Source organism: Eubalaena glacialis, chromosome 1 (assembly GCF_028564815.1).
Source record: "Eubalaena glacialis isolate mEubGla1 chromosome 1, mEubGla1.1.hap2.+ XY, whole genome shotgun sequence".
In the NCBI taxonomy this organism is placed as follows: Eukaryota; Metazoa; Chordata; class Mammalia; order Artiodactyla; family Balaenidae; genus Eubalaena; species Eubalaena glacialis.
The window spans coordinates 55,751,217-55,773,777 of record NC_083716.1 but is presented as its reverse complement, the minus strand read 5'-3'; the positions used below and the strand labels follow the sequence as shown (position 1 = coordinate 55,773,777).

General features: G+C 53.4%; 2 protein-coding genes across 3 annotated transcripts in view; both read left to right on the top strand.

Moving 5' to 3' along the window:
- TSPAN14 (tetraspanin 14) overlaps positions 1–5,335 on the top strand; it is a 58,432-nt gene extending 53,097 nt beyond the window's left edge. The window contains exons 7-9 of the mRNA XM_061179946.1: positions 497–541; positions 2,338–2,457; positions 3,566–5,335. Of these exons, the coding sequence (XP_061035929.1) occupies positions 497–541; positions 2,338–2,457; positions 3,566–3,637 (237 nt within the window). The 3' untranslated portion in view covers positions 3,638–5,335. The remainder of the gene's footprint in view (positions 1–496; positions 542–2,337; positions 2,458–3,565) is intronic.
- A 16,658-nt stretch (positions 5,336–21,993) lies between these two features.
- SH2D4B (SH2 domain containing 4B) overlaps positions 21,994–22,561 on the top strand; it is a 74,136-nt gene continuing 73,568 nt past the window's right edge. For both annotated transcript variants that reach the window (XM_061196849.1, XM_061196858.1), the window contains exon 1: positions 21,994–22,185. In XM_061196849.1, the coding sequence (XP_061052832.1) occupies positions 21,994–22,185 (192 nt within the window). The remainder of the gene's footprint in view (positions 22,186–22,561) is intronic.

The following is a 22,561-nucleotide window of genomic DNA, read 5'->3' as shown; positions in this document are numbered from 1 at the left end:
TCCCTTCTAGCTCAGGGATTGGCAGACTACGACCCCTGCACCAGATCTGGCCTGCTGTCTGTTTTTGGATGACTTGTGAGCCATGAATGGTTTCAGCCGTTTTTAAGTGGTTGAAAATAAATCAAAAGAAGGATAATATTTTGTGACACGTGAAAATCATGAAATTCAAACTTCAGTGTCCATAAATAAAGTTTTATTGAAATACAGCCATACCTGTTCATTTACATATTGTCAATGGCCACGTTCATGCTACAACAGCAGAGTTGAATAGTAGCTACATAGGTGGGTTTGAAATATTTACTATCTTGCCCTTCACACAAAAAGTTTGCCAACCTCTGTCCTAGCATGAAAGGTTAGTTGGCAGCATGATGGAAGGTCATGAGCTGTAATGGAATTGGTGCAGGTGTTTGCTGGTGTTTGGTTGTGACTTTTCTAGAGCTTTCTACCACTGGCTTCTGGAGCACAAAAATGACTAATCTTTCTGCTTTTCTTACAGCAAAAAGTTGTGAACACACAGTGTGGCTATGATGTCAGGACTCAGGTGAGAGCCCCGATGCATATGACTTTGAATTCTTCAGGTTTATTCTCTAGGGTCCAACTTCCCGATTTAGCACAAGTGCAAATTGGAGTGGGAAAGCCAGGGGAGACTAAGCTCAGAGGTGCCACGTAAGCTGGGAACCAGGCGAGCGGGAGCACACGGCCACGCACACGCCTTCCCTGAGCCGCTGGCAAGATAAGATTCACGGGAACAGTAATGGGTGTGATTTCAAGCTCTGTGAACCACAGTCACAAAATCTAGCAGTTGCTACATTAGTGGAAAGAAGATGGATGAAAGTTTGGGGGAACAAAGACGACATGTTTAAGAGGCCCTTGGAGTCCCAGGAGGTATCTGTTATGTAGGGGTTCAGGATGGAGTTGCAGGAGGCACATGGCTTCGTCCGGCTGCCATTATGGAGGCGATGCTGACAGGGAGGGAGACAGGCTCAGGGCAGGAGCAGGGCTCAGTCTTCTAAGGGCTTCCTCAGGCCACAGGGAGCGTGCGCTTGGATGTGAAGAGGTGGGGGCCCACCCCAGTCCTTGCTCTGGTGGCCTCTGGTGATGTGAATGACAGCTGTTCTGAAGGAGAGGGATCTCGGGGAAACTGCAGACACCACGCTGTTGGCCGTGGACACTAGGGATGTGACCCTCCAGTCTGGGAAACCTCAACTCCCTCTGTAGTGAGCCCCGTTTCATAGCGATGGGGCTATGTCAGCATCAGCTTCTTTAGTGACCGATTTCCTCGCCACTTGTATCAGTTGCTAGGGCTGCTGTAACAAAGTACCCAGGCCGTGTGGTTAAAATAACAGAGATTTAATTTTCTCATAGTTCTGGAGGTTAGAAGTCTGAGGTCAAGGTGTCAGCAGTGTTGGTCCCTTCTGAGGCCCCTCTCCTTGGCTTGGATGGTGCCTCCTCCTCCCTGTGTCCTCACATGGGCTTCCCTCTGTGTCTGTCTGTATCCTAATCTCTTCTCACGAGGACACCAGTCATATTGGATTAGGGCCAACTCCAATGACCTCATTGTAATTTATTTACCTCTTTAAACAGCCTCTCTCCAAATACAGTCACATTCTGAGGTCTTGGGGGTTAAGACTTCAACACAGGAGTTTTAGGGGGACATAATTCAGCCCCTAACACTGCTAACGAATGAATGTTCCGCCAGTGTTTCATGGGTGAGGCTGATTGGGGAGGGCGGCCGGGGCTGACTGCTGTGTTCGGGGTGGGTGGGGACACGGTGTCTGCCGAGGCCACGTCCCTGTGTGCTGACTGAGCCTCCACTAGGGTCGGCTTCAGCCTGCTCCTGCTGGCTCTGCTTCTTGGAGCCAGGCTCACCTGGGCTCGGGGGCACACTCTGAGAAGCCATTGTCCCTTCCCTCTCCTGACTCAGAAGACGCTGAACCCTCTTTCCCCAGCTTCTCTCTTTAAGGCACATTTTCCTTCCCCAAGCCCTCATCCCCCTCCCCTTTCTCCAGACGTGGGCTGCGGAGGTGTGTTGAAAAAGTTGACCTTGAAATCTTTGGAAGCCCTAAGAGAAAGGGGTTAAAGATCATAGCCAGGGAGCCTTTGCTTAGACAGGTTATAAAACGCAAACTGCCCGGGGAGGGGCAGAGACTGAGGCAAATAGACGTGTTTCTCCTGGAGAGTTCTGTCTGTCCGTCTGTCCTCGGCACCAGCCTCCCAGATCCCTCATTCCCCCCGAGCTTTGGGTTTTGCTCTGCCCCCGACGGGAGCCCTCTGGGAATCCAGGGTGGGGACGGCCTGCGTGTCTTGGGCTCAGGCCGCTGTCCTGTTCCCCTGCAGCTGAAGAGCAAATGGGACGAGTCCATCTTCACGAAAGGCTGCATCCAGGCGCTGGAGGGGTGGCTCCCACGGAACATTTACATCGTGGCCGGCGTCTTCATTGCCATCTCACTGCTGCAGGTTTGCTCCCGCTGCCCTTCGTGGCTTCCTCTCCCCTTGTGGCCGCACCTGTTCCCTTGAGCCAGATTTTACACTCTGGGAAAGATGCTGGTGGCCGAGGGCGCGTGAGGCCCGGGGTGAGTAGGCTGGTTAGTGTCTCCCGGGAGAAGAACTGATGGGAGGAAGTCAAGAATTCAGTGAATCAGAAAAACCAGGAGTTTTTTCCAGTGTTGCCCAGGGCTGGGAGGAGAAGCCAGCAGCCCCCCAGGCAGCCTCAGAGGCAGCTGCTCTGTGGAAAACCCACCATTTAGAAAATGTTCGGCTCTGACCTTGCCTTGAAGAGGGTGACTGGGGTGGACTCGGGGTCACCAGCCATCCACGCACCTTTTTCCTCCTTCACTCAGTGGTTGACTGATCTCAAAGGAAGGCCGAGAGACAGAAGCATCTGGAAAAGGAAAGAAAAAAATTTACTTGCAAAGCAGGCAAGGATCTCTTACTTCAGAAGGCCTGGCCCATCAGATACCAACCACAAGAAGGATTTAAAGTGGGGGTGAGGGGAGCAGAATTCCTCAGGTCACCGAGTTCACATTAGTCTGTTCCTGGTAGGAAGACATCAGCCTTCGCACATGATTATCCTGGTCACTGAGGTCGGGGTGTAGCTTCAGACATCAGCATGGCCCAAATCGGGGACAGTCTTGTTTTTATGGTGGAATCCAGGTTTACAGGAAACATTCGAGATTTGGTATTTGGGGAATCAGAACCAGTTAGGGTGACCCTGTCATTTTCCGGTTCACCCCGGGTACAAAGCGAGTCACGGCCTGTGGTATGGGATGTGCGTGGTCATGTTGCAGGCAGGGCAGAACGTCCGTTTTGCTTCTGTGGTGCCTGCTGTTTGCCCCTTCTAGGCTTTAGGGAAGGTCCCACTGTTTTTTACACAGCAGAGCAGACCCCGGGCTCATTTGTTTTGACTGTGGGTTGGTCTCGTTTGGCCACGTGCCCAGTTGCTGCTCTCTGTCCTCAGCCTCTGCGGGTGGGTATGGAGGTGATGGGCAGTGCGGGGTACCCTGCCCCACCTCACCCTCTGGGCCCCGATGCTGACGGCCGCTGCCTCTGCCGGCTTTGTTGTCAGATATTTGGCATCTTTCTGGCGAGGACCCTGATCTCGGACATTGAGGCAGTGAAGGCAGGCCACCACTTCTGAGGAGCCAGAGGTGGGCGAGCAGAGCTGAGCCACGCCGTGGAGGCCGAAGCCCTTCACCGCCGTCAACTTCACGTCCAGAGGGAGAGAAACGGACGCACCCAGCCCGAGCCAGCACCCCGCCTTCAGCATCCGCGTGACATGATCTCTCTGTTTCTGCTTGCTGGTGCTGGAGGCCAAGGGGCCCCCTCTCACCTGCACGGACTTGTGACTAGTAGCCCCGCTGGGGTCTGCCTGGAGTCAGAGGATATGTCTTTAAGTGGGGGAGGTGACTCTGAGTGACAGACGGCTCTGGTGGCTGCACCCTGGCCTCCTCACTGCTCATGTCATTGGTGCTGGCCTAGGGGGCAGCCACACCTTCTGTGGCCCTCTGAGTGCCAGGGGGGCCCGCAGTGTCTGCACAGGTCGGGGTGTTGGCAGGATCCTCGGCCATGTCAAGTGAAGTAAGCCTGAGCCAGTGCGTGGGCTGGTGCCACGGGAGTGCCTCGTCCATTGTCCCCCGGCGTCCAGGGCGGAACTATCTCCAGCCTCAACAGCATTATGCCCTGAGGGCACGAGGGGGCAGTGGGCACGGCTCTCCTCCGGAGTCAGCTCTCCTTTTCCTGAAGTGTGTAAATAGTTTATTTATAGGGCAAGAATGTTCTCACACCACGTCTTCATTTCCTCTGGCATTCTCCTCTCAACAGCCTTATGCGGCGTCTGGGACTGACGCCATCCTTTTCAGTTCCCCTGAGTGTCTCACGAACCAACTCCAGCAGCTTCTCCGTATCACCCCTAGTAACCCAGCTGCACATACATGCTCCCCCTTCGTCTGTGCACCCCCAACGTGCATACTCCCACTCCCCTCCCCACTTGGCCTCACTGTCTTCTGGTCTTGGTGCTACTGAAACTGTTACCCGGAACTTGAATCCTGACCCTCCCCCACTGCAAGGCCAGGGAGCCCCAGCCAGAGATGGCCAGGGCTCCTCTCCAGGCCACATGCTAAGGGCCGGCTGGCCGGCCTGGCGTTCGCCTCTCCCTGGAAAGAGAAGTCCCGTAGCCAGGCCCCTGGGCCGAGCCACGGACCCCAGCCTGTAGCTGCGTAGAGGCTCAGACGTTTCGTTGCTCACTTTCATGGTGACCTTCCACCCCCTGACGACGGGGATATCTGTGGTCACCGTGTCCACCCTTCCTGTCAGGGCTATTGGGGGCTTGCTGTTGGAAATGAAGTCTGTCTTATGTACTGAATCACCCCCCAGGCGTAGCTGGGGCGTTCGTGCATCTTTGGCTGGGCTACACTCTAACGCCTCTCTGGATCTTGTACCAGTTCTATCCTCGTCGTTCAGGGATGGAGTGCTACCTTCACATACTTGCCGAAGTGTACATGCTAATGTGGTATTTACTGGTGGGTGTTTGTTGATGATGTTGGTTTTGTTTAGTTTTTTTACAATTTTCTCTGTAGACTAGGGGAAGAAGAATGCTTGTGTTTTTAGGAAGTGTGATGCTTTTCTTTGACTGCCAAACTCTTTTATGGAATATATCTTTATATTAATGCTGTTGTTTTGATTGTTTTTGTTTTGGGTCATATCAAGATGGCATTAAGCATCTCAGTGGTAAACTCGGCTGCCGAGGGAAACAGTGGGATCGGGTGTGGGTAGGCATGACGGGAAGGTAGGTGGTTGGCACAATCTGAAATAAATTGCATCGGGTGATTTTTTTAGATTCTGTGTGCCACTTTCAATGATTCTTTGTGTGGAGGTTACACCTGGAACAAGCTGGCTTGTGGCTTAGTTATGCCCAGCTGGAAGCACAAGGTAGAACTTTGACTCCATAGGCCCGGAGGAAATGTTATTTTAGGTTATAACTGTACAGCCCCAGGCAGTAGGGTCCAGGCAAAAGAGCTTGGGGACACTGGGTTGGAATTTGGGTACTGCCACTGCATGAGCTGTGTGTCTTGGACCTGCTGGCCCATCTGTGGAGGAGGTTCGTGGCAGTGCCAGGTACATCTGACCCAGGCTGCCCTGGGGGAGTCGGTGGCCCCAGGCCCTCACCGCTGGTGTGTGGGCACCAACAGCTTCTGCTGTCCCATCTATTCACGTGGACCTGGTGGCTGGAGCCCTTGCAAGTGTCTTCACAGGTCACAGCCCAGTTCAGGGTGAAGTCTAGCTGTGACTTTTTCACAGTTTGGGTTTGTTTTCCAATTAGTTTACGAAACTTGCTGGCCACTTTCAGCCATCTCATCTGACTCTGAGTTGGATGAGAACAGAAAAGTGCAGGGTAAGGGGTGCTCACGTGGCATCTCCAGCGCACTGGGCTCCCTCCACGGAGCCACAGTGCAGCCCTCCCACTCACTCCCTGCCCAGCCTACCCTGAGTCTCCAGCCACTCCCTGTCCTCTCAGACCGAGACAGAGGCTAGCCTGTGCCTCTGCACTTCCCCTCCTGGCCCCCCATACACTCTCGCTTTGAAGTTTCAGGGTCTTTGCTTATCCTTCCTGTGACCCTCCTGCCCACCTCCTCCTGGGGCTCCTGCACTGTTATCTTTCCCACCTGCTGTCCTCGCCCCATCCCACGTATCCCCATCCCAGAAAGCTTGCCTTGGCCCTCTTGCCCTCTTACCAGCCCATGCCCCACCACTGCTTTCCTTCCCAGGCGGCTGCTCGTCCGGGCTCTGTCCCCCTCTCACCACCGCCCAGTACTCTCCTCACTTGACTGAAAGCCACACACCCCAATCACCGGCCTCCGTGCCTCCCTTGGCCTCTGCAGCACCTGACGCTCTGGACCACCCCATCCTCAAGGTCCTCTGCTGCCGCCAGGGCTCTCAGGTCTCCTCTCCTGCCCATCCTTGTCCCACCTTCAGCTGCATCTGCCAGGGCTCACCTGTCTCCTGGGGCGCCCGTGCCCACAAGGCAGGGCTGTGAGCCGGGCAGGAAAGCCATCTGTGCTGGTGCATGAGACTGCGCTGGTCTTCTCCACGTGAATAACAATAAAAATTAATGGATCCAGAACTTCCTGGAACGTAGGAAGTACACAGAGTACCTAACAGTTAAAAACTGATTGTCACCAGAAGAGCTCGGGGAAGCCATTTTTATGCTCAAAACATGAGGTCAGTTGCTGGTCAAGGATTTGGAAGAGCTGGGTTGAAAGTCTGGGAGCCTTGCCCCTGCACCTGCACCTGCAACTAAAATAGGAGGTTTGGTGCCTGCCAGCTTCTGATTGTGAACCTCTGCTTGGTGCCTGCTGAGCAAAACCAGCACCAAGGGCACGACTGAGAAGCATCAGTGTCCTGAGGATGATCCAGTTACTGGGCTCTGGGGCACGTTGACAAGCAGCTGGAGAAAGAGTGCGGATCCCCGTCTCTATACCTGGATTTGGGTGCCTGGTTTGGTTTGGGGGGCCTTTGGGAGAGCATGATGTCGTCCCCAAGGAGCTCAGCCCCACCCTGTGCTGGAGGCCCTGGCTCTAAGCAGCAGCAAGCTCACTTCCTTGCATGGCCAGAGCTGCCGTCCACCCAGCAAGCCTGCTGGGCGGTGAGGAATCGGGCATAGCTTTCTCTTCAGGAGATACTACTTGGGGGCTGCCACTGGGGCAGTAATGGGCGTGCCTGTGAGTGTAGGCCACTGCAATCTTAGGGACCCCAGGGGAGAGCTCCCCAGAAGAGGAGGCTGGGTGAGAGGCCAGCAGAGGAGGGAGGGACTCAGTCTCGGCAGTAGGGACCACCTGATCGCTTCCTGGCCGGCAAGCTCAGAGTGTGGACTGCAGAGGCACAGAGAAAGGGGAGGGGCTATTGCCGTGGTCCCAACACCCAGGGCATCCTCCTGCCCAGGTGTCAGGAGCTCAGCCCTGTCACCTTGTGGTCCAATGCCCTCAGCTGTCCCTGGTGAGTGTGGTGGCTGTATGACCTGCATGGGTGGGCGCTTTTTAGCTCTAGGGTCATGTGAGGTGTCTGGCCACAGGGTTTGTAGGATATCGGCCCCCAAACTGTGGTAACCTGTCCCCAGGGATGAATCTTGGTACAGGTGCTTCCACGTGCTTGTCTGTCATCCAAGAGGATGCCTCCCAGCCTTCCAGGGCAGACTGGGCCTCCTGCAGTTCCTTTCTCCTTCATCTGGGTGCTCTCTCCAAAAATCCAGAGAATTATACAACTTTAGGTCCTTTTTAGCTCCTTGTAAACTCAGTAAGACCTGGCTTTTCCTCCTCAAAGACTACAGTAAAGGTAGATTCATTCTCAAAATGCTTTTGGGGTCTCCAGGGCACCTCAGGAAAACCTGACGTGGGCACTATAGAATGGCAATGGCAGTATAACTTTGGGAGGGAGAAAGTTAAGGCTACATTCAAATGGATACTGTTCTGGTGTACTTACCAATTTTAGAGACTCGAGGTTTGTAAAATGAGGAAGTCTGTATGCCTTATAAAGGTCTGGAAGAGTTATTTCTTCACTCTGCTTTCTTCCCATGCTCTGCATCTTGTACGTCAGCAAGGGCTTCAAAACCATGGCTTAATAACTACCAAACTAAATTATCCCCTTGGACTGTAATTTTATTACCTCAAACAGCTTTTAAACTAATCTGTTTTTTTCAGTATAAGTAGAAGCAATCCAAGCATAGAGTGTAAAAAGTATGTGTCCTGTTTTCCAGAGGCATCCACTATTAAGTACCCTCCTAGGAAATGTCCATGCATATTCAAATGAGAATTTCCCCCCCAAATGAGAATTGTGTTTTACAATGAGTTTTACTCGGTGTATCTCAGAAATATTTCTCTGTGGCCGCATACGCATCCACAGTGTGTTTTCACAGTCCGCTGCAGGACCGCCATGAGTGAATGAACCTTGCTCTGGAACGGGGATTATGTTTACAGTCACAGGTAACAGAAAACCCAATTGAAACTGGCCTAAACAATGAAGGGAGGCTTTTGGCTCCTGAACCTGGAAAGTCCAGAGGTGGGGTGACTTTAAGGGTTTGATCCGAGTGACTCAGTGATGCCAGCGCCGAGGATCCGGTTTCCTTTCCCCTGTCTGCTCTGCCTGTCACAGTGTTCCCATCACTCAAGGCAGAGGGAGGCAAGACCCCACCACGGACCACCTTGAGCCTCTGGTGAGGACGGCATGGTGGTCCCATTGAGGGAAGCCCCCCCCTGCCTCAGCCCCCTGTGCTCGTCCATCCCGCTGAAACCACGTGGTGGGGAAACCAGGCTCCTATGGGAGGAGATGGACATGGGGAAGGCTGCCAACCACCCCCATTAACTCCTGTGGGTGGACGTTTCAGTTACGGGGTGTTTTGCTTTTACAAGGGATTATGAGAACCCCACAGTATTTTGTTATTAGAATTACTTCCTGGAAGGTTTTATAAGAAAAGCATTTTTTAAACAAGTTCTCCAGGGAGGTGGGCTGGCTTCATAATGAGCGGCTACTCGGGGCTGGTGTGTGTGAGGGCGGCCTGAGCGCCAGGGGTGTACGGGCTGTTTCTGGGCCAAGAGGGGTAGTTGGGAGGGAGGCGGTGACGTCTCCTCCAGTAGCCTGTGGCCCGCAACAGCACAGCTTCCATACGGAGGCTCAGCAAGGTGGCCCTGCAGTCCGCCTTTGCCTTCGGAGATAGCTGGTCGTGTGGGAGAGCAGTGGTTTGGGTGGCATCCCTGTGTACGGATGAGGACATGCCCTGGAGATCCAGTGCCACCCCAAGGTTGCCAGGGAGGGAGCTGCAGAGCCCGGCAGACAAGCCTGCGATGGGGCTTTGGGGTCCAGATGGCCCACTGCCTGCTTGCTGGAGAAGGGCAGCACGCTCCGGTGGGCTCTGCCTGCCCACGTGGCCACTTCCCCAGACAGGCAGCTACGTGCCAGAGGCAAAACTAGACAGTGAACCCAGGGTAAGTGGGGAAGGGAGAAGAGGGGGTCTTGGCCCTGTGGGGCTGCATTCCCAGGGAGACCGGTGGGGTTGCGGTGTATCTGTTTCCTCGGTAGCACCAGGCAGACTGCTTTGGATTAAGGATTAAGGCCTGTGCTGCGGTGGGAAGAGCACTGAGCCTGAGTTTGAGCTGGGGCTCGAAAACAAACAAAAATCACGCGCACACACACACGCAAACCCAAAACACCTTAGTGCCTCAATTTTTTCATCTGTCAAGTGGAGATCATTTTCTTTCTTTATTTCACAAAGTTTCTGGCAGCATTTGATGAGTTCGTGTAGATGAGAGCTTGGTAAACTTGGCAGGTGTTATCGACTCCACAGCCACTACTACTCACTAGCCTTGTGGCCTTTAGCAAGTTACTTAACCTCTTTGAGTCTTTTTTTTTGTAAAATTAGGATTAAAAACACCCCAACACAGGGTTGTTTCAAGGATTAAATGAGATGAGGCGGGTAAAGCGTTTTGACATAGGTCTAGATTACTTAGTAGGCGCCCCCCAGAATTACTGCTAATGCAATTATGGAAGAAATTTTACCTGTAACTACCAGTCCTCACCAGGCTTAGCTGCCTGGGTTACGTGAAATACAGCTCAAGTTCCCAGCCAGACTGAAATGAAAAGACCCACTTCCCTGTCCTTTCAGGAACAAGGCTTAGATCTGTGGGGATCTCAGCAGGCATCAGGAGTCCAAGGTCTCTTTGTTTGCTTTCTGTGTCATGGGGGTGGGGAGGGGGGAGAAGGGGTTTCTTCTTGCCTGGGGTGTGGATCCTGCCAGAAATCAACACAGCCTGAGAAGTCGTTCCTGGAGCCCCCAGAGGAAGCAGAGTGGTCCCCACCTGTCAAGGGGGCCAGGCCATCTGCAGAGGCCGCCCGAGGGAGCCAGCAGAGGGCCACAGCCTGCCTTCAAGGGCTCCAGGAGGGATGATCTGGGGGAGAACAGGGGTTAGAGGAGCTTGGACGGGAAAGAAGAAAGGGCCGGAATAGATGCTCTGAAACCAGCAAGATGACATGTTTGGACAGGATGGGGAGGGTCTTGGCTGGGGAGACCCCATCTGGTCCCACTCATGGTAAGGACAACAGAGGCTCAGGGAAGTGCTGGGACCCACCCGAGGCCTCAGAGTGAGGGGCTGAGTCCAGGAGGTGGTCCGTGCATCTCCCACCTCTGACAAGTGAGGGTGTGCATCCCCGAAGCAGGGCAGCCTCAGCAGGACTGGAAGTGTGTGTGTGTGTGTGTGTGTGTGTGTGTGTAAGACATGTGCATGGAGCCCCGCTGTGCTAGCCCAGGCCCCCAGGAGAAAATCTTTGTGTCTAAGACCATGTGGGTTTTATTCAGAGCCCCAAGGTCAGGAAGGCAGCCAGTAAATAGTACCTCAGTCACGACTCTGTCCTAAGGCAGCGCTAGCCCAGAAGTCTCACGTACATGCTCTGCCTCGTGGCTGCACCTTCCAGGCCACGTCATCCTCTCTGTCCTCGCCCTCACTACCCAGCCATTTCAGCCTCGCTGTGCCTTTGCAGGGTGCCCCGGGTTGCAGGCCGTTTGTAGGTGATTCTTTGGGCCCAAGCAGTCATTCTCTGTCAGCTGGGAGTGGGGGAGAGGGTTGTGGGTTTTTTTAGCGTTAGATTTGTTCTTGTTTCGTTCTATTTTTAAAAATCAGCACAGCTGTGGTCCCATATGTGGAGAATTGGTCTCTGGGAGGGACTGAGCACCCTGTCCCTGGAGGTGTGCAAACCCAGGCTGGATGCCTCCTGTTGGGGGTGATATGGATGGGGCTGGGGTGGGGAGTTGTGCTGCATGGCGAATCTTCCCATCCCTGAGAGGGGCAGTGGTCCTTCCTGTGCCCTTGGTTAGAGATTATTTTTTAAAAAAAACAACAACAACAAAACCCAGCATCACTCATCTAAATGTTACATGTGCACATGTCAAAGATTTTATATAACTCATTAATTAAGTGATGGAACTGGTAAGATTAACAACCAGTTCAAGGGAGAAATCGCAGTGGACTGTAAATCTATATGGAGTAAAGGAATGTTGAGGCTTTGCTTGTTTTTTATAAATTTATTTATTTTATTTATTATTTTCAGCTGCGTTGGGTCTTCGTTGCTGCGCGCGGGCTTTCTCCAGCTGCGGAGAGCGGGGGCTACTCTTCGTTGTGGTGCGCGGGCTTCTCATTGCAGTGGCTTCTCTTGTTGCAGAGCACGGGCTCTGAAGCACAGGCTTCAGTAGTTGTGGCGCATGGGCTTAGCTGCTCCGTGGCATGTGGGATCTTCCCGGACCAGGGTTCGAACCCTTGTCCCCTGCATTGGCAGGTGGATTCTTAACCACTGCGCCACCAGGGAAGCCCTAGACTGGCTTTTTTTTTTCAGAGGGAAAGGGTCAATGGGGCCTCGTTCAAATACACAATATGTGCGTCCATAGACAAGAAGTATTTTGCATTAATTCCACAACTTAGCTGTAAAACAGCTCAAAGGCAACTGGAAGGCTGTGCTCTAAACCATGCAGAGTTTTCCACTGGAGACACCCATGCTTTCTTGCTTATTCCAAATTTCCTTCTACCTCTTGTCTATCTGGCAGAGTTCACTTTATTATTTTTTTTAAGAGATCTTTATTGGAGTATAATTGCTTCACAATACTGTGTTAGTTTCTGCCTGGCAGAGTTCACTTTTAAAAATAGGACCCAGGCAGGGAATCTAAAGGAGCCAACTTCTCACTGTGAAAAGTGAATCCCAGGGGTTAGGGTGTCTCCTCCGTAAGAGTCAGCCACTGTGAGAGGTGTCCCGGGGGCACTGGCTGCCCTCTCCGTAGGGGCTGGGTGGCTCAGGTCGTCTGCTGCCCAGAGAGCCCAATGTCAGCAAAGCCACTTTAGACCCATGTCCCCGTCCGCTCCTGCAGACATGTTGAACTTGTCTTCTGTTCCTCCAACCCTAAATCCCAACCACACCCGGCCTGCTCCTCCCTGTCTCGCCCATCTCAGCTGAGGGGACCACCATCCACCCAGGGGCCAAATCCAGGAGTGTGGGTATCACCTGGGCTCTGAGGATGAAATCGGCTCCTCCATAGTCAACAGAACATCTGGTCACCTCTTCTAAAGGTTAAACCTCTCATGTGCATTCGAATAACTGCATTTTGAAGTGAGGTTACCTCCCCTCTCTGCAGATCTCAAAACCATTCTTGGAAGCTGCAGGGGCTGGGGGTCTTTGTAGGATTCTCATATAAAAATGAATCTGTAATGATGTTCTAAGAAACTAGGGTGTGCGGCCCAGCCCCCAGCTGGTGAACTCCCCTCCTTCCTCCCTGCAACACAATTCTTACACCCGGCAAAGGTGCATTTAAAGTTTTCGATTGTGGTTTTTTTTTTTTTCCTACACCCCCCCCCCCAATTCCTCCACCCCAAGGCTGTACCAGGATAGATGTCAGCCACTGGCCTTGGAGGCAGCAATACAGGTGAGGCTGGAATGGGCTCATCTAGGACCCACATTTGTTCCTGCTGTTCCAAGTATCTGCTACTGAAGTGCGACAGTCAGACAGCCTCATAAAAAACCTACTGTGGGCAACACTGCTGGACAGGGGGGTGGTATTTTTGACACGAGAGGAAACTGGACTTGCCTGGTGCCACACAGCTGGTGAGGGGCAGAGCTGGGTTTACAGCCCAGGACGTCTACTCCAAGGACTGTTCTCTCTCCTTCTGAGGATACTCACTCAAAAGACACAATCAGTGAGCACAGAAGTGGGCAGGTGTGTGGGGGGGACATGCACTGAGGTGGCACAGTGTGAAGGCAGCACAGTGCTAGTGAAAGAGCCAGGAACCTGGGACTGTTTCCTCTGTAAAGTGGGGATAGTGATTCTTACACTGCAGCTTGGTTAATAGTGCAGTGGTTCTCAATGTGTAGCTCCCTGGACCAGCAGCCACCGTGTCACCTGGGAACTTGTTAAACATGCAAATTCTGTGGTCCCTCTCGGGCCCGTGGAATCAAAAACTCGGGAAGGGAGCTCAGCAATCTCTGTTTGAACCAGCCCTTTGATGACTTGAATGCAAGCTCAAGTTAGAGGACCATTGCATTAGAGTCAGTATAGACTAACCATTATAGCAAATGTCCCCTAAACTTTGATGGCTTTGAAAAATAAATGTTTTTTGCTTACATCACAGTCTCCGGTGGAAGGCTGAGGGGCTGGGTTGGCAAACACTCTGTCTTTCAGGGACCCAGACTCCCTCCATTTTGTGACTCCACCCTCTGATAGGTCTTTGAAGTCTCTAATCTAGTCAGCTGGTGGCTGGGGAGGAGGGTGAAGATGCCGGGAGGGAGAATCTTAGGAAAGAGGCCTGGATGGCTTGCACATCACTTGTGCTCACGTTCTATTGGCCAGAACTCAGAAGCCACGTCACAGTACCAGGGCTGGAAAAGGTCTCGCTGTGTGTCCAGGAAGAAGAGGCGAGGCCAGGTATCGGAGGACACCAGGGGTCTGTGCCCCGAGACCCACAGCTTAGGGAAGTGAGGACTGGGGCTGGAGTCCCCCTTTGTAGGGAACTGAGGGCCCAGCCTGTGGTGGGCTGTTTGCCTATCTCACAGCCTCCACTCAGCCTCCTCACTGCTCCCAAGAGCAGCCTGAAGGTGGAGGGCACCTCGTCAAGCTGGGTGGGTGTGTGGGATCCCATGGGACTAGAGATGTGGTCTGTGAGCAGATGAGGGGGCAGACGGCACACGAACTCTTGTCTGTGCCCTCCAGGTGCGACCACTGGGGAGGTAAGGCACTGCTGCATGGCCTCAGAAGGACTGTCCAGCTCAGAACAAGAGTCCACGGGGTGGGAGTGGAGGATGGGAGGGCAGGGACCTGTTAGGGCTCAGTAAGACTTGGGTTTAAGTCCGGGAGCATTAGCAGCTGTTTGACCTTGACAATAAAATTGACCTTGGGATAATAAAATTGCCTGCTTCATAATCCTGTTCTGAGAATTAAGTAAGCTAGGAGAAGAAAGCCCTTGGCACAGTGCCTGCTGCCTCACGGTGGGTGTGTAGGAAATATTAGCAGTAATCTCTGGTTGCTCTTCTGAGGAGGGCCTGGGGATGGGGGGCCCAGGGCTCACTGGAGTTCTCAGCTGCTTACAGGGCAAGGGCACTGCTTCTCCTCTCTACCGGGCAGGACAGCCTTGGGGCCTGCTGGGGCTGGGCCTGTGGTCTGGAGGTGACTCTGCAGCTGAGAGGGGCAGCAGGCAGGGCTGGCTGACTCTCTGGTCTTTAGTAGGTGCCAGGGGACCTGGGGAGGGCTGTGTGGGCGGCTGCCAGTATCGAAGCCTGTTTGCCATCTGCAGCCTCAGAGTTTCCTCCTGCCCTTTGAGTTAATAAGAATCCGTCCTGGGCTGAGACTGAGTCAATCTGTTATACTTGTGCTGAGTGGCCTGGTTCCAGGGGAATTTGGATGGAGTAGAGTATTTTCTAATTAGCAGGACTGGGGCTCCTGGAGAGGTTTTGGGGGCAGGGGTGCAGGCGACTATAGATCATCTGTCTGCATCAGAGGGCCGGCTGATGGAGAGGGGGGTGGCTGGCTCAATACTCCCTCCACCTGAGGACCCGGAGCTGCCTATTGCACTAGCTGTGTGCAGGCCAAAGGACTCGGCATCCTGTGAGCAGAGGACTGGCCTTCTCTGGAAACTGCCTTTTCTTTGCTGTGTCACTGGGTTCCCGGGGGAGGCGATGGAAGGGGTGCTGGGCAGCAAGGAGATGGGGTGGCTGCAATCAGAGAGAGATCGGGGCCCAGGAGGACCTCCTGTGGGAAATGGGCCAGCAGGAGGGGCCCTGAGAGAGGGTCTGGCCCAGGTCCTTAGTGTCACGTCCTGTCCACTTCCGCAGCATCCTTGGCAAGACAAATGGAGGGCGAGCCAAGCCACTGCGGTGGTCAGGACACACCGGTTGCAATGACCTTAACTCAGACAAGGTTAAGCAGAAGAGGACTCCTATGACAGGGAGGGAGGGTGGGACAGTCACAGAGGGGAGCGGGGCCTTGGGGGCTGGAACAGACTTCACACTGCCCAGTGTTTTTTTCTGTCCATCAGTGTCTCCGCCTCTCTTCAGGGTGGCCCATCTCCCCTACTACACACAGACCCTCACCCCTGTGGGGAGACGCAAGTGCCAGCAGCCCCAAGTTAGAACTGTAGTAGAAAATCAGCCGATTTCTGCCAGTGTTTGTGTATCAATCCCTGGCCCAGGGATTGTGCGGGACTCAGGACTTTTTCCTTTAAACCAGAAGGAGTCTGGGGACACAGAATTAGCTACCAACACCCACAACCCCTGCCTAATATATTGATTCACCAAGTTAGTGAGGAACCAGGTCCCATGTTAAGGAGCAGGAAACAACTCCCACTGTCACCTGCTGTGAGCCTGGCCAGATGACTCTGACAAAAGCCCTGTGCAGCGCCCTGATTACTTGAGAAGCTCTGCCCAGGAGGTCAGGCCTGGCTGGCTGCAACCCTGGGCTCTGAAGCTGAGCTCATAAACTCGTGTGTTTGTGCTCTTGTCTTTTTGTTTATACATGTCAGCATTGGTGTCCTCACCCTGCACAGGTACTCCGATCCCAGCAATTCCATGGTGGGGAGAGCCCCAAGCCCTCTCCCACGAACTCTGCTAATTCCTGGCACTCGTGCCCCTGTGCCTCCCACCCCTGTGTCCCTTAATGGTCCCTTTTATGTCCCTCGTCTGTCCTGGCAGAATTGGATAAAGTTCACTTTTTTTCTTTTCTAAATAAGAAACCTCACAGCAAGCGTTTTGTGAGTTAAATCATTTTGATAAAGACCTGGGGCAGGGTGGTCCACAGTCTCGGGTGTGTGGCCGTGCCCCTCGCTTCTTCCACTGCCATCTCTGGGCTCAGGAACCTTGATTTTCAGTCCTGTGTTACATGGAGTAACGCAGCTCACCCCAGCTTGGCCTCCCAAATGTGCAAACCCAAACCTAGCATGGTTTACAGAAGTTCACAGGCCTTTTCTTTTAATAGGACCTGCTTACTCTCCTTAGAAGGCAGTGAGGGTTAAAATACTCTTTTTCCTGATACATAAAGCTGGGACTATCCTATACACACTTTCCCCCCAGTAGTACATCATGAGTACACTTTTATGCCAATGGATATTCTCAACGTTAATTCTAATGGCTGTATAGTAGAATCACAAGTAGTAGGCAAGGATCTAGCTAATTAACCCAATTCTGTTTATTGAACAAATATCCATTCTCCCCCACCCCATTATTAACTTTCTTTTGATCACATACAAAATAATTACCTATGTATTTGGATCACTGTCTGGACTTTCTCACTTCAATCTACCTGTTTTTGTCGGAACCGAAATGTTTGTTTTAGAAGTCTGAATACTGGCAGTATAGAGTTCAATATTCCACAATATTTTCTAGGCTGTTCTCATCTGTTCATTCTTTCAGCTACCTTGTGGATAATTTTATTGAGTCTCTCCTCCACGTCCCAATTAAATTTCAGGTTTGGCTCGAAATTGTATTAAACGGATGAATTCTTTGAGATTGTATTAGTTATGCATTGCTGCATGACACGTTACCCCAAAGTTTAGCAGCTTGAAACAGCACATATACATCTCACACCCTTTCTGAGGGTCAGGAATCTAGGAACAGCTTGGCTGGGGGATTCTGGCTCAGGGTCTCTCATGAGGTTGCACTGAAACTGCTGGCTGGGGCCGCAGTCTCCCCTGACCAGGTCCTGTGCCAACCGCACTCATGTAACTGTTGGCAGGAGGCTTCGGTTCCTTGACATGTGGGTCTCGTGACATGGTCTCCCCAGAGTGAATGACGAGAGAAAGAGAGAGAGAGAGGGGAAAAGAGAGAGGGAGAGAGAGAACCCGAGGGGGAAGCAGAAAAGTCTTTTATAAACTAATCTCAGAAGTGACAGATCATCACTTCTGGCGTATCCTATTGATCACACAGACCAACCCGGATATGTGTGAGAGGGGCCACGCTAGGTCACAGATGCCAGGTGGCGGGGATCATCGGGAACCATCCTGGAGGCTAACACAGAGGCGAATTGAACATGTTATGGTACTAGGTCTTCCTGATTGTGAATGTGGTGTGTCTCTATATCAACTTAAATCTTAGGTATGTTCTCAGTGAGGATTTTTACTTTTCTTCATATAGGTCCCCCACAATATTTATCAAATTTATTCCCAGAGTTTTATATCTGGTTCCTATTGTGAACGGGATCTCTTTTACATTGTATTTTCTAAGTAGTTGTTGCACTCATACAGGGACACTATTGATTTTTATGGCCATGATTCTTCCGTGGAGCTTAACGGGTGACAAAGCAGAAATTCCTCTAGACTTTCACTGAGCCCTTGGATCGCAAAACTGAGACCAGGTAAGATCCTAAATGTGCTCTTGGGACCAGCTTCCTCAAGTGACTGTGTGCCGGGGAGGCGGGGGGGAATGTAAGGAGGGCCTTCCTGCGGCCTATGTTTTCGCGGTGCCTGTGCTCGGGGCTGCCTGAGGCCGAGGTGACAGAGTCCTCTGGCCAACACGTGACCCTACCTTCGAGGGAGCCCTGTGGTCAGGGCATGGGGGGACAGCCAGGGGAGGCGGCCTGTGGCAGGGCCAGTCCACCTAATGCCCCACAGACTTAGCCCATCTGCCCACGACTTCCAGGTACGAGTCTCCAGCAACCTCTCTCCAGAGCCCTATTCTGGACGCCTCCCCATCATTTGCACAGGCTCTGGTCAACTCCGGTATGAACATTCCTTCATCCATTCTTGTTTCCAGTAGCTACAGTATTTATCCAGCACCTGCTGCACGCCAAACAGTGCTCTTGTAGACATCAGCGAAGCACCTGCCCTTGTGGTGCTTGTTACAAGTCGGGAGAGAGAGAGACAAAACCAAACAAACTGTAAAATGGTATTTTACAAAGTGAGTGATACGGGAAGAAACAGAGCCGAATAATGGGGGGTCAGGACTGCGGAGGAGTTAAAAGTTTGAGCAAAGACTTGAAGGGGGTGAATGAGCTAGCCGGGTTCTGGGCAGAGGGACAGCCGGCACAAGGAAGCGGGGGTGGTGGTGCCAGGGGCTATCTGAGGGGGTGGGAGGGAGGGTGGAAGGCAGATCCTGTGAGCCTTGGGCTTCTCTGAGTAAAATGGGAGCCACTGTAGGGTTTTGAGCAGAGGAATAACGTGATCTAAGTTTTAAAATGATTTTAGATGGAAGCAGAGACACCTGATAGGAGGCTCTGGGATAAGGAAATGTCCCCCAATTCTGCCCTCTCGGTCCCCACTGGCAATGCCACTACAGTCCTCATCACCTCCCTCCTAGCCTCTGGCCAAACTCTGCTGACTCTTCTCCCCGCCTCCTGCTCCTCTGTCTCGGAGAAATGTCTCCAAGTCCTTCTCCAGCTTGGGAATGTCTCCAAGTCCTTCTCCAGCTTAGGAACTCTGGTAACATGAACGGTTTATCCCTGCCAACCTTCTAGCCTCCCAGGCTAGGGAGGTCTGGCTTTGTCTGCATGTCCCTCTCTGGGGGTGGGTGTCAGTGTGGACAAGGCTGTGCACATCCTGCCCCACGAGTTCACATTTTAGAACTTCTGAAATACATTTATTTCAGCCACATGAATTATGTATCTTAGTCACTGCATAAAGCAATACAGAATTGTCTAAAGTGGGTTTCCTCCCCCTTCCAAGAAGGAAGAAGCCATGTGTGTGTTCTTTCATATTTTTTCCTTTGCCCATACAAAAATAATCAAACATAGAATTTAAAAAATGGATTACACCGTGCACAGTATTCTGCGTGTCGCCTTTTCATTTTTCTGCCCTGGACATTTCCCCCGGCCAAAGCAGACAGATGGACTTCATTCTCTGTGACAAATGTTACTGTTCCTCCCCAGGCGCCCTCCCCGCCCCACCCCACTGAGGGACATTCAGGTGGTTTCCAGTCACTTTCATAACAACATTGCGTGCGTGTACCCCGCCCCCAGAGGGAACTGCGTTAGCATATAAAGTTAAACACATCACATCGGCCAATATAAAATGAAAACAAAATAAAACCAGTTGGAAGGCGGCAGAAAACCGTGTGTGAATACCCCGGGGCCCTCTCATCTCGTTCGTTTCCAGTCGCCGGAAGCTGCCTGGGCCGGAACCGCCGCGGGCTCCTTTGGTCTGCGCGGCTCCCGGGCTGGGGTCCGGGCCCTGGACGGCCATCGTGTACCCACCGCACCGCGGGATGGCGGGAACGGGTCCTCACGCACCCAGATCCCAGCGCATCCCGGCGGGCGTAGCCGCCCTTGTGCTGCTCCCGGCGCCCGGCTCTCCCACGTGCTGCTGCTCCCGCTCGGATCGGCCGCCAGGGGGTGCCACAGGCCCGGCTGAGCGGCCTCCTCCGCCGGGGGAGGGCGATGGGCGGGCGGACACCAGCCCAGAGGTGGCGCCAATCAGGGCCAGGCAGCTCCCACCCGCGCCGGCCCGAGAGCGTCTTTCCGGAAACCGGATCCAGCCCGCCCCCCGGCTGCGCTGCGCGCTCGTCCTCCTGCCCCACTGACCTGGGATTGCCAGGGAGCGCTCCGCCGGCTGCGGCACAAAACGGGCAGCTAGCGGGGCCCTTCCCATCCGGCTGCCACCCACCCTCTCTCAACGGTGTCACCACCGCAAGGATGACACCATCACCGCTCAGCCAGAGGACTGGACCTCACGCCCACAGCAGCCAGCCCATCCCCACGGCCCCGTACTGTGCTGTCTCTCCCCTCTTCTTGTAGGCGTCCGGTGGACCCAGAAAGTAAGAAGCTGCCAGCGGGAGGCTAGACTCCCTTCGTGCCCTTCCTCCCCTTGTTTCCTCTCTGGACGCCGTGCTCCCACCCAGCCACAGTTAGGACAAGGGAGATAAGAGATGTGCCGGAGGCTGGGATGGCCTCAGTCTAAGAAACTGCGCGAGCTGGGACACCGAGCCCTGAAAGGTCTTCGGTGGGGAGGAGAGAGAAGAGGGCGGGTGGGGTCCAGGGCCACAGCGCTGCATGGCAAGAGCCTCTGCGTGGAGCCTCCAAGGCAAGGTCTAGGTCACACGGGGACAAGCCAGCCAGACCTGGGGGAGGGGCAGCCTGGCCCTCCGCACTTCTTGTGACCCCATGGGATTAAAGCTCATCTGAACCCGCTTAATCCTTACTGTTGTGGGTCAACCTTGCAGGAGAAGACCGCCCACTCACACCTGGGTTCCATCACTTTTGGGTGCCTGATCCACCTTTAGTCCTCATGGGGAGGCAAGGGGACATGAAGGTCACCAGCCCAACTAGGCCACAGTGCTACAAACCATCAAAAGATTCACAGTATCCAGTGGTTGTCATATTTGAAAGTTGGATGGAGTCCCAGGGTGGGTAGCCATAGGCAAGTTGCTTACCTTCTCTGAACCCCAGTTTGAATACAGGGGCAGCTGGGAGTAGCTCTGAGCAGCTGTTAGGGTGAACTTTGGGTGTCAGCATGAGCAGCACGTACCCATCCTCACGGCCAAAGACAGGTGGGTTCCCTCCAAGCAGAAAGCAACATCCTGCTCTGTCCAGGGTGCTTCACATTCAGGGCATGGAGAGGACAGAGAAGACACACTTGCATTCTTTGTTTGTGATCATCTCCACGTACTTGCAACAACAAAAAAAGATAAGCAACGACCAAAATTGACCCCAAATTGAGGGTTAATCTGTCAGCACATGCATAGCCTTAGAACCTCATTATAGGGAAATGGCAGAGGGATGTCTGCCTCCTTCATGTCCTTGAATTCCATGATCAAGCCCCTCGGGTGTCCCTACTGATTCTATTTTGCTTTCTTCCTTGGCTGCAACACAGAAAGAAGGAAAGCTCTTTTCTCCTCCAAGGCCGAGTGTTAGAAGCATTACCTCAGTAGCCCAACGTCCTGGAAAAGAGGAAGATTGGCAATGACGGAGCAGGTATAGCGAGAGGCCGGGCAGCCTAGAAGCTCCTGGCTGGCTCCTCTGGCCTGTTTGACGTTGGCTTAAAAGACATGGAATTAATAGGCAAAGATGCCTCCTCCTCCTCCTCTTACCTGTGGAGGAGAGATCGGTTCCCAGTTGGCTGGGGCAGTGTCATTGATATAGCTGGTGTCATTGTTACCTTCCACGAACAGATCACTCGACACCTGCCAGGGCCAGGAAGGGCCAGGCCTGGGCTTTGCCCGCAGAGCTGGAGGCTTTCACTCTCCCATTGTCCCAGAGCCCAGGGGAGGTCAAGACACAGGCTTTGCTGGGATGTGGCTATTGGTGACCCAGTAGAAGGACTGGACAGCTCCTGGTGCTGGATCCCCCTTGCAGGGCCTGGCTGCCTCTTTGCTTCCTGCTGCCTGATCCCTGTGGCTGTCCTGGGCAGAGGAGATGAATTCGTTGCTGGCTGGGAGCTGAGGCAGAGTGATGCTGCTGCACGGAGAAGGGGCTCTGGGAGTGACCCTGGTGTGAGGAGCCAGGGGCGAGGAGTGGCCTGGGGTGTCCCTCCTGGCGTGTGCATCCCAGGTGACACCATGCTGCAGCAGATCCTGCACGACATGTACATCGACCCCGAGCTCCTGGCCGAGCTCAGTGATGTGCAGAAGCACATCCTCTTCTACAAAATGCGAGAGGAGCAGCTGAGACGCTGGAGGGAGCGTGAGGCTTGGGAGGCCCTGGCCCAGGTCGAGGGCCTCAGGCCCCCCAAGGTCAAGCGAGGTATGTGGGTGGGAGTCACCAAGGGGCAGACCCCTGGCCTCCCGGGAGGTAGAAGAGTTGTCGATGTCAGGCTATGTTCTTCTTTAAAATGGGCACTGGTGTGATGAGGGCTAGGGGCTTGAAACCTTTGTTCTGTGAGCATCCCATCCCATTAGGCTGGGCGTCTATCTTCTGACCATGTCTGTAGGGCTCCAAGGCTGCACAGGGAACTGCCTGGGGACCCTGATGGCATTGGGGCACGGGGACTTGCTTTGTCTTGTTGTGGAGGGCCCAGGTTCTGGGAAGACACCACTGGGATCTCAGATTGTGCTCAGACCCTGTTGGTGACTGCCTGGTGGGGAGAGGCCATGTTCTTGAACCTCACCAGTGGTTCTGGACAGAGGT